This window comes from Bos indicus, chromosome 5 (genome assembly GCF_029378745.1).
Source record: "Bos indicus isolate NIAB-ARS_2022 breed Sahiwal x Tharparkar chromosome 5, NIAB-ARS_B.indTharparkar_mat_pri_1.0, whole genome shotgun sequence".
NCBI classification, from domain to species: domain Eukaryota; kingdom Metazoa; phylum Chordata; class Mammalia; order Artiodactyla; family Bovidae; genus Bos; species Bos indicus.
The window spans coordinates 100,022,351-100,034,549 of record NC_091764.1 but is presented as its reverse complement, the minus strand read 5'-3'; the positions used below and the strand labels follow the sequence as shown (position 1 = coordinate 100,034,549).

Here is a 12,199-nt window from a genome sequence, read left to right as displayed (position 1 = left end):
TCTTTTCTGCAGAGCATGCCTTTTTTACTTCCTTTATATGGGTAGGCTGAGAATTTTCCAAATCTTCAATTTCTGGTTTCTTTTTTGCTTAATGATTCCTAATTTATCTCTCTCCTCTCACATATTACTATAAATAGTAAGGACACCCTGGAAGAACCTTCAACACTTTGCTTATACATCTCCTTAGCAAAATATTCAATTTCACTTCTCACAATTTCTACCTTCCATAATACCAGAACCTAACTCAGCCAAGTTATTTGTCTATTTATAACAGGGTATTAGAAAAGAGTCAAATAAAATAGCCACTCTTACCTTGCAACACACAGAATTTTATCTAGAAATCAACATGTCTTTTCATTTTCATTCACCAACATATCCTGTGTGGTTTTAGATAGCCCTGCCAGAGTGAATTTTGATTATTTTTGGACTTCCTTTTAGCTTTTGGTATATCGTGCTTGGGAGAAATATTCAAGGCTGAGGCTATTCTCTGTTTTATTTTTCCTATTTTCTGGGTAATATTATATGAAAACGTTTAAGGAAATGGAGAATGAAGATGGCTATATGACGCTGAAAATCAAGAATCGCTTTGAATCAAGAAAAAAATCTAAAGGTAAGAATATTATTCCCCTTTATTTAGACTCCAGTTTAAAACTGCATTATTCTCTTAGAAGCAAAATTATCCCTAATGTTTTAAAATTAACCATATTCTGGGATTTTAAAAGATGATCATAAATCGTCTAAGATAAATTGTTCAGACTTCTATAAGCATCAACCATAAAAAGATGATTTTTGCAGCCATGGGTACAGAGAAATGCTAATAGGATAATGTATAATCCCTTCAAAGTAGCAATATGAGAATAAGAATGCAACTTTCAACTAAAAGGTCAAAAACAGTATTTTGCATAAATCATTTTTTTTTTTACAAAACATAAGCGACAATTTGGATGTGTTATGTACATGAAGACATCTATTATACTTCAAAAGTAAAGAGCTAGTACTGACAGTGGGAGTAGCAGTGGTATATAGTGTTTTACAGCCTTAAAGTCATTTTTATACATATCTATTTTCAATGTCCACAAAAGATCCATGGAATTGGCAGAATAATCCATTGGGAATGAGAGTCAAATTGAGTCAAATTGACTGAATTTGACCCTAAGCCCCACAAAGTGACTGACCTTTGACAATTTCTTTTTTATTTTAAATCTCAATTCTTTTATTTATAATAAAGCAAATATATATACTGATTTTTTTCTCTCTCTTCTTAATGTTTATTTAAATATCTACTTTCATTTTATGCTCCCTTATTTTTTATGGACATTTCTTCTTGTTATTTTATTTTATTTTTAGTTTATTTTTTAGGCTGTGCCATCTTCACTTTCACTTTTCACTTTCGTGCATTGGAGGAGGAAATGGCAACCCACTCCAGTATTCTTGCCTGGAGAATCCCAGGGACAGAGGACCCTGGTGGGCTACCGTGTGACGTCTATGGGGTCACATAGAGTCGGACACGAATGAGGCGACTTAGCAGCAGCAGCATGCAGCACGCAGGATTTTAGTTCCCCGACCAGGAATCAAACCTGTGCCCCCTGAATTGGGAGTGTGAAGTCTTAACCTCTGAACTGCCAGGGATGTCCCTATATTGTGATTTTTTTAATGTAGACATTACAGTAAATGAAACTAAATTATTGGCTATTTCTTCTTTAATGTATAAACCATCTTGTAATAGACAAGGGAGTAGAGACATATGAAATCTTAGTATAGATACATAGAATATAAGATAATATCCATTTAAATTATGAGTGAAAGATGAAAAGTACTGGCAACATATATTATGCTTATGCTGCTGCTGCGTCGCTTCAGTCATGTCCGACTCTGTGCGACCCCATGGACTGCAGCCTACCAGGCTCCTCCATCCATAGGATTTTCCAGGCAACAGTACTGGAGTGGGGTGCCATTGCCTTCTCCCATATTAAGTTTGTAATTCAGCAGAAATTACATATTAAACATGTTTGTGTTTGATAAATTGGATTCTAAGCTTGCTTATTATTGATGAGTGAAAAGAAAATCTGCCCAGTTATTTGACTCATACTGTAAAATAAAGTTACACTTATTGCATAAGTAAGTAAGTAAGCTAGTAAGTGTTAACTGCTCAGTTGTGACCGACTCTTTGCGACCCCATGGACTGTAGTCCACCAGGCAAGGAAAATTTCCCAACATAAAGCAGATATGAATAACACCACTAATAATCTTGCAGGAGTGATTATAATGGAATTCAAAGAGCAGTTTCTTAATATTGAACCATTTAGGCTAATGGCAAACAGTTAAGTGGGTATAGAATGGACCAGTACAATGCACTTCAGGTATCTGGCTTGATACATATAAGTTGTGGCTTATGTAAAAGAACATTGGCTTTTAATTTATACCTATAATAGTATTTGGCATTAAGCTTAAAATTTCCCTCTCTGGCAAGTATGGAATCTATTAACTGCAGATCTATGTGGTCATAAACTTGAGAAAATGTATTATGAGGATTTTTGGTGAAGTAGAGAAAGAAATGGCAACCCACTCCAGTGTTCTTGCCTGGAGAATCCCAGGGACGGGGGAGCCTGGTGGGCTGCCGTATGGGGTCGCACAGAGTCGGACACGACTGAAGTCAGACACGACTGAAGTGACTTAGCAGCAGCAGAGATCTTTGGTGCTTCCCTGGTAGTTCAGCTGGTAAAGAATCTGCCTGTAATGCAGGAGACCCCGGTTCAACTCCCAGGTCAGGAAGATCCCCTGGAGAAGGGAGAGGCTACCCACTTCAGTATTCTTGGGCTTCCCTGGTGGGTCAGCTGGTAAAGAATCCACCTGCAATGCAGGAGACCTGGTTTCAATCCCCGGGTTGGGAAGATCCCCTGGAGAAGGGAAAGACTATCCACCCACTCCTGTACTCTGGCCTGGAGAATTCCATGGACTGTATAGTCCATGGGGTTGCAAAGAGTCAGATACAACTTCACTTTCACTTTTTCAGAGGTTTTTCTACTTTTGTATGTAACCAAAAATAGATTAAAATTAAAAGAGGATCTTAACATAGTATCCCTATTTAAGATATTTGGAAGTTCCCTGTTTTCTCCTCTGTAAAGGGACCATTCCTGCCAAATCTGAGCCAGAGGAGTACTAGGGCATAAATTCTAGACAAGCTTCACTAATCAGAGATCTATGCTGTTTAGTCTGATGTTGATTTCTGTCCAAAATATCAAAGCCAGGAAAATACAGTATAGCATATGTAAAAGTGGAATAACATGGAAATATTTCCAGCACAGTGGCTGGTACATTAATAGAACTTCAATAAATGTTCTTTTATTTATTATAGTGAGTTATTAAAATAAATAATATACATGACAATAGCTGATATATATATATTATTCTACATATAGAATATAAATTATATATTTTGTTTTTTATACACTAATGCTTCATGTCTTTAATATATTACTTTTGCATCTCCTCTTATTTTATATTTTTAAATTTTTTTAATTTTTTAAACTTTTTATTTTGTATTGGGGTATAGCTTATTAATAATGCTGTGATAGTTTCAGGTGAACAGCAAAGGGACTCAGCCGTACATAAATCTGAATCCATTCTCTCTCAAACTCCTTAATATGTTACTGCACATTATATACATGATATATTATTCATATATATATATACATTATATTTATTCATGCAGAGATAATTTAATGTCATTGTAAGTCATCAAAAGTCACCAAACAATCAAAGCAAGACAATTTCAGCATAATCCAACACATTCAATAACCATAGCATCTCTTTGTTTTTGTATTGTAGTTTAAATTTTCAATTAATCATACTTTTTGTCATAATTTGGGTATAAATTAAAATTATAAACTAAAGATTAAATAAAAATAAATTAAAGTGAAAAGCTTATACATAAATTAATCATAGATTCTAATGCTGTATCTAAAATGAACAGATTTTCTCTGTAATAAAAACAAAACAGAAAAATGTATACAAAGTAAATAGTCACAGACTGCTAAAACTTTTTTTTTTAATTTCAATATTTCAGATTTCGCCCTGTATCTACAGTGTTACTGTCTCATGCTAGTACTTGGATGCATTGGCATCCTTATTTTCATGATGGCAGTAATTGGCTTGAACTTTTGGAGTGAGTATGGAATTATAATTTATATTTTCACTTTCAAAAATAATAGTTGATCTTTAATTCCTTTTACTATCAAGATAACCTCCACACTGTAGCTCAATATTGGTAAGCTGACCAGCTATATATTTCATATAACAAAATTATTTTTAAATTAAGAAAAATTAGGAAACACTCAAGTATAAAATTAACACTTACTCCATATCTCTTCTTATGAAGAACCTCCAGTAAAAGATTGGCACCATTTTATTAAAGAATTAGTACTGTATTTTTATTAAAAGTATGTGCTCATTGGCATCACCTTGAGAGACAGGACAGTGATTTAAAAGTATCTACACACTTTTTTTTTTCTGAAGTAGTAGTTAATGTGCATATTCTGTAGTTGTTCTTTTTGAAGTAACAAGACTAATTCATGGTTTCTATAACTTTTTCTTGAAACTGTAGTTCTTGAAAATATAGGGCTCAAGGAAACCGATAAAATTTAATACATTAATTAAAATATTAGTGGGGATAATATTCTTTACTATTTATATATATTTTTTTAATAAATTAGTGACAATTTTAATATTGATATTTCTTTTAGATGTGTGCTTATACTTTGACCAGTTTAAAAATACTTTCCATGCTTCTAGTTCAAAACAAAGTGTTGACCATAAATATTTACTTACACTCTTTCCCAAGATTTTATATTAGAATAGTAAAAAAAAAAAAAAGTAGAATAATGAATAGAAACACAAAAGGGTAAATGAAGAAAATTTTAAAGAAAATGAAAAGTGGATGGGTTAATATTATTTGATAAATCAAGGGAGGGAACCACAGTATGGGGAGGGAGGAGGGAGGAGGGTTCAGGATGGAGAACACATGTATACCTGTGGCGGATTCATTTCGATATTTGGCAAAACTAATACAATATTTTAAAGTTTAAAAATAAAATAAAATTAATTAAAAAAAAAAAAAAAGAAAACCGTTAATAGATGGCTTCAATCTAGATGAAGCGGTTCCTCACAGCGAAACCTGAAGAGGAGCCCAATTTCAGAGATAAGAGTGCAGAAGCAAAGTTATTAATGGGAAGACTTTACGGAATGCTCTTTAGACTGGTGTCTTGACAGCCTCTTACTCTGCTTATAGTGGCATTTCCCATCATATCATATCAAAAACAAATGAAAATGCTCCTAAAGCAATTAGATAGACAGACAGAATAGATTCATTTGTATTTCAGAACACCATAGACAAAGACACAATCCTAAATGTTTACATGAAGAATTCATTTCCTCTCAAAGGCAAATTGGCCTTGCATTTTCAAATGTACATAAAATTATACCACTGTAGCAATGTTCTAAAAATTATGAACAACTTGATTTTAATGTAAGTTTTTATGCATTCTTTTGGAACAAATAAGGGGGTGAGGCTAATTTTAGATAGAGTGAAACTAGCCTGGGAATGTAATCTAAAGACCTTTCAGATTATCAGCTGTTCTGTGTTCTGGAAAGCAATTAATTCACTCTGTGTTAAAAAAATCTATGGATAATGCAAATAAGAAGCTGAAGGAACTTAATAAGATTCTTGAGTGTATGCCTGCAACAAGATGAAATAATATCAATTAAAAAGTTCAGTGAAGAACATAATACACAAAAAAGTAAAAGAAATGAATTTTAAGAATGCACAGAATATTTGGAATTTTGATTAGTACTTAGAGCAGTAAAAGTAGATATGGTAAAAAGTAGTTAACTCTCAGGACAGAGAGGAATAGAGGCATAGCAGAAAAGAGAGATTTTGAATTTTTATTTGTATGTTTTTATTTTGTGCTAGCATACTTATTTTCATATACCTAGACTTCTATCCATTTTAAGTTTCTCTTTATATCTTCCCCTTTGCATTGAATGCAGATAGAGAAATGGATTTCCTTCAGAAAGCTAATATCACCAGCCTCGCAGGTAATCATCTGTCTGTAATGTGCTGTTCTGTTTGAATCAAAGATTTCAATCAACTGGTCACATGAATTTAGGAAAATTAAACATTAGTTTTGAAAACTTGCAAAGGAAGAATGTAGTAACTAACATCATAGAACTTTTAGTGTAGATTGAACCAATTATAACTGTTCAAATTATATGTGTGGACTTGATTAGGTAGTGCACAATACCCAGATATTTGATCAAACACTTGTTTAAATGTTGCTGTGAAAGTACTTTTTAGGTTATGTTAATATGTAAGTCAATAGATTTTGAGTAAAGCAAATCACCTTCCAGAATGTGGGTGGGCTTCACCCAATCAGTTGAGAGCCCTAAGAGACAAACACTGACGTTTTCAAGGGAAGAGGAAATTGAGACTCTAGAATACCTTCAGATTTGGGCTGCAACACCAACTTTTCCCTGGGTCTCCAACCTGCTAGCCTGAACATTTTAGACTTGCTAGCCTTAATGATCACATGAGCCAGGTCCTTAAAATCTCTCTCCTTTCATTCTGATTCTTTCTTTCTCTCTCTTTAAACATGCACACACAGACACAAAATTCTGTTAGTTCTATTTCTCTGAAGAACCCTAACATACCAATTAGCATTGGGCAGGATGGCATGATTCAGTGATTAGTAACGTGGGTTATGGAACCAAAGTAACTGGGTTGAAACTTCAGCTTTAATATTTATCTGCTGTATGACTTTGGGAAAGTGATAATGTCTGTGTGACTCACTTTCTCATCTGTAAATTGAGCATAATAATATCTACTTCATAAGGTTTTGTTTTATTATATTCTTGTATTTCTATTACGTTTCCCTGGTGGTTCAGTGGTAAGAAACCACCTGCCAATGCTGGAGACATGGGTTCAATCCCTGGGTGGGGAAGATCCCCTAGAGGAGGAAATGGCAACCCACTCCAGTATTCTTGGCTGGGAAATCCCATGGACAGAGGAGCCTGGTGGGCTACAGTCCAAGGGGTCACAAATGAATTGGACACAACTTAGCACTAAACAACAGATTTGTATTATGCAAAATATAACTAAAAGTGGAAAGGATTATATAATAAATCTCCATGTGCCTTTCATTTGGTATCAACACTTATTAATATGTAATGAAGATTATCTCATCTATATCTCCGCCTCCATCACACTCTCATACTAGGTTTTATTAAAGCAATTACCAGCTATCATGCCATTTAATATTTAAATATTTTAGTATGTGATTCTGACAGTTAAGGGTTTAACATAATCACAATGTCACTATAAGTCCTGTGTTTGTTTACAGTGTACAATGGGCTGATTTAATATACATATATTGCAAGATGATTTCTATCTCCATCACATCACATAGTTACCATTTCTTTCTTGACGTGAGTGTGGGTGTGTTTTCATTTCATATATGGTAATGCCTAGGAGTAGAATTATTGAGTTACATAGCAATTCTTTGCTTGAATATTTGGAGGAACTGCCACTGTTTTCCAAACAACTGCACGATTTGCTGTCTCCTTGGGCCCATTTTAGAATTCTACCACAATTCCTAAAACCAAGTTGACAATAACCTCCTAATATCATCTACTATTCCATCAGCATTAGATTTTTGTTTCCATTTTATTTGTTAGAATCAGAGCAAAGACCAGTTACATCAGCTAAAATGTCTCTTGAGTCTCTAAATCTGTGCATTTTCCTTACTTCCTTTTGTTTCCTTCTTAGACATTTATTTAATGTTAAAAAAATGGATTATGGTTGTGTCTAATTTCTCATGTTCTGGATTTTACTGTGTCTATCTCTATTGCTTCATTGAATGTATCTATTTTATAAAGTTGTTTTTAAAAATAAATATATGTTAAGTGCTTAGAAACCTGCTTGGCCCACAGTAATGACATTTTGTGTTAGTTATTATTATGCAAACCATCTGAGATAGGAATTGATACAAAGTGTTGCTCAATAAGTATTTTTCTCCATCCTCATCCTCATGATATTTCTCCTTATTGTAGAACGTGGTACTTGAAACTGAATTAACTCTTATAACTCTTCTGGACAATAAGTGTCCACATTTTGCATTTTTTTGTCGTTTTAACATATTACATTGATCATTTGGAGTACTTTCAGTGTGTTTTGCAGCTCTAGACCTGTACTTTACTGACTAGTCTATCAGAATCCATGTAATAGAATTAGTTTGTCCAAATGACTCCTTTTCACTAGTGAATAAATAGCATCTCTCCAATCATATATTGAGACGTGTATTTAAGGTCATTTTAGCACATGACTATGTACTTGTACAGGCTTCCCAGGTGGCCTCAGTGGTAAAGAACCCGCCTGCCAATGCAGGAGACATAAGAGACGTGAGTTCAATCCCTGGGTCAGGAAAGTCCCCTGGAGAAGGGAATGGCAACCCATTCCAGTATTCTTGCCTGGAGAATCCCATGGACAGAGGAACCAGGCAGGCTATATAGTCCATGGGGTCGCACAGACTCAGACACGACTGAAGTGACTTCACACACAGGCATGTATATACTTCTATAGCTGAGATTAGAATCCAATTACCCTGAGTCATCACATACTTTTTTTGTTGTTGTTGTTTTCGTTTTTGCTTTTTTTAAAATTTTTTTAAAATATAAATTTATTTATTTTAATTGGAGGTTAATTACTTTACAATATTGTATTGGTTTTGCCATACATCATATAATTTTGGAAGATTAAAATTATTCAGAATTGTCAACTCTTGCCCTAGTAGAAAGTAGTTAAAGATATATTTGATGTTTTATATATTGAAAATTAGTCCATGATAGTCTTCTTCAAGTCATGTCTGCTGATGTAACTTTGTTTTCCCATCATAGCTAGATATCTTTAATTCAATTTCCTAAAATGAATTTTTTAAAAATTTAGGCTTATAGATGACAGACTAAAATATTAGCCATGAAAAGTGTGACATGCTGTAACTTATGGATATTTAATTCAATCATTCAACAATCAACCTTCAGGCACTATAATTAAAGTGATGTATGATAGGAGATTCAATGATGAGTATGTCAGTTACCTGAAGAACCTTCCAATCAGATAAAAGTTATGGAGTCATTCACAGGTGACAATGACATGGACAATTCATCCCTAGTTAAGTGGCACCTGGGTGTTCTGATTCTTAGAGGTGGCAGAAATTATGACTGTTTGAAAACTTTGTTCCTGACGTGAAAAATGATCGCTGAGAGATAGCAGTGAGCAGTCCTAAAGAGCGATCTTATTCCCCTCCTCAAAAACTGAACCTAGGTAGCCTCGATGATAATCAGGAATCCTAGCCCCTAGTCCACCAGGGGTTACAAACTCCAAGAAAAGCAGCCCTGGCTCTTTCCCTCATTTGAAAGCAAGAATGTTTCAAGGAAGCAAAAACTGTAAACACATGCACAAAGTTTATTATTAGAAACAGTGTAAAAAGTGGGAAAGCACCCAGAGAAGCAGTTTGTTTATTTAAGACCCAATCAAGGCAGAGATACGCACCCATAGAGGAAGAGAGTGGGCGTCCTTGCTAATGAGGCAGAGCACAGTAAAGAGGCAATTTACATCACTGGTATAGGACAGTTCTTCTGGGTCTTTGTTTACCTTTGGCCAATTATCTCAGTTCTTTTCCCACACTTGACTAGTCCTGGACCCTCCCCAACGTGGGTGCACAAAAACATTTTGCTGAGATGGATCGCACAGCAGAGGCCTGTGGGTACACGTCCACACTTATTATGGGATGGTGCACCCTCCATTTTGACCCCCAAAGAGTCTTCCTGTATACATGCAGACAGGGGAGTTTTCCTTGACCTCAGAAGTGGTCATCTTATCTCTTTACTTTAGTAGTGCTCAGCTTCTGCCACTAGCTTTGTCCTTGGAGGGTCTGGGTGAGAAGGAAACTTCAATTTTAGTACACTTAACAAACAGCAGCTGTTTGGCTCAGGGACCTATCTCGTACCTCAGAAATGCAGTTGATCATTAAAAGATACACATAATTTAGAGGATGAAGAGGAAGGGAAGGCTATTCAAGACTACGGAAACAGTGTGATTGAAAAGCAATCAACACAATAAGGTAAGAAACTATGATGAAAGTAATCTCACAGGAAGGAAGTGCAGGTTATAAGGACAATCTCAAGGAAAAGAAATTAGAAACAGGGGAAAGAATCAAACAACAGGTTTTTAATTTTTGATTAGTTATAAACACTTAAAAATATTATATATTTGTCTCTCCTAATTATGAGGTCAGAATTCATAAGCTTTGCTCTCTGCAACCCATAGCCTCGAACAATGCCTCCCTTCCAGGAAATATACAGATTCTGAATTAATTTCATTCTCCTTCTGCTAATGAGGTACTTTTTAATTACAAAAAGTGAGTTGGCAAAAATCTATTTTCCACTCAATCCTGTTTGATACTATTCACACTTTCTCTAATGACTGTAGTTTAACTGATTTCTTTCCCCTGTATTTTCCTTCAGGAAATAATTATGTGTGCCCAAGTGACTGGCTACTAAATCAAGGAAAATGTTACAGGTTTTCAACTTTTTCTAAAACTTGGAATGAAAGTCAACGTGATTGTTTAAAGCTACAGGCACATTTACCTGTGATTCAAAATTCAAAAGAGCTGGTGAGGAGTCAAAAACAGTTTTTAAGTGTTCAAGGGTGAATCACTAGGTACAATTCTAAGTGTGGGTGGTTCATAGTTATTGCTTTTGAACATTCCTTAACCAGCATACCATTCATGAGGTTCTCAAGGCAAGAATACTAAAGTGGTTTGCCACTTCCTTCTCCAGGGAACCACATTTTGTCCGGCCCTAACTAGCAGGGACATGCCCTTCAGCTGCTCCACGTAGTTGGATGACATGCCTGGTGTCCTGGCTGTCCCACTGCTGGTCCTCTTTTGAGCCTTGTAAAACCTTCACTGGCCACTGGGTGTTGGTCAACAAGCAGCCTGGGGTCAGACAAAGGCCCTGCTGGAGTGACTGGGAAGGGTTGTGGGAGAGGCTGGAGCCAAATTTGGAGGACATGGAGGAGTAAAGGGCACCCTGGTCTCTGTGCTCCCTCTGGCCCCCCCGGGGGGCCTACAATTACTATTGTTTATTTTTTAAAACCCTATTATTCTGAAAGAAATGGTTATTTATCATTTCATTAATGCCTGGCTCAGTGCCTTACTGTATAAAAGGCATCAAAAAAATTTTTGAGAGCTTGTTTGGAGGTTCTAGCAGGGGAGTACATTTACTTGTATACTCTTGACAGCAGACAAGTCCTCCTCTATTGCGATGATCATCTTCTTTGATGGAACTCGCAACTTCTGGAGGGACACACACGGAGTGGCAAGGGAGGAAGGGACACCCATCTAGCCAGCCAGATCAGCTGAATCAACCCTGGTGATCAATGTGATGACAGATGTCACAACCCTATTGCCCTCACATCCCCATTTTTTTTGAACGAATGAATATACTATTTTTCCTATAGAAGTTCATACAGAAGAGTTTGAAATCTGGACAACCTAGTTGGCTTGGACTATGTATTACATCCCCAGGAAAACAATGGGTATGGATAAATGAACACCTTTTTGTGGAACAAGAAATGTAAGTACTTATTTGCGGGGCAGAGATGGTAGAGGTATTGATGTTTTATTTATAGAAAAGTATTTGTATTTAAGCTTCTTTGCTTTCTGGTCTTTTTCTTCTTTCTTTTATCATTTCTTTTGAAAAACATTTTCTTTCCTTTTTTTTTTTACTTTCTTTCTTTTTTCTTTCTTCCTTTACTCTCTTTTCTTTCCTTCCTCTCCTTCTCCTTTTAACATTTACTGAAGAGAATAGAGGGGGTCTCCAGGTGCTCAGTGGTAAAGAATCAGCTTGCCAATGCAGGAGACACAGGTTTGATCCCTGGGTTGGGAAGACTCCCTTGAGGAGGAGGTGGCAGTCTGCTCCAGTATTCTTGCTGGTAAAATCTGATGGACAGAGGAGCTTGGTGGGCTAGTCTGTGGGACTGCAAGGATTCAGAGATGACTGAGTGACTGAGCATGCAAAGGGAATAGAAGGTATTCATTATGGAACATGTAAATTATTAATTGCAAAAAATGATAGTTACTTTTAA

General features: G+C 35.7%; 1 protein-coding gene across 2 annotated transcripts in view; it reads left to right on the top strand.

Moving 5' to 3' along the window:
* The first annotated feature begins 288 nt into the window (after positions 1–288).
* The window catches only part of KLRF2 (killer cell lectin like receptor F2), a 22,832-nt gene continuing 10,921 nt past the window's right edge, over positions 289–12,199 (top strand). Inside the window, exons 1-5 of one of the 2 annotated variants that reach the window (XM_070790149.1) lie at positions 295–610; positions 4,067–4,165; positions 6,046–6,093; positions 10,576–10,724; positions 11,573–11,688. In XM_070790149.1, the coding sequence (XP_070646250.1) occupies positions 523–610; positions 4,067–4,165; positions 6,046–6,093; positions 10,576–10,724; positions 11,573–11,688 (500 nt within the window). In that variant the 5' untranslated portion in view covers positions 295–522. Of the gene's footprint in view, positions 611–4,066; positions 4,166–6,045; positions 6,094–10,575; positions 10,725–11,572; positions 11,689–12,199 lie in introns of both variants that reach the window. The other variant, XM_070790150.1, reaches the window with a different exon arrangement.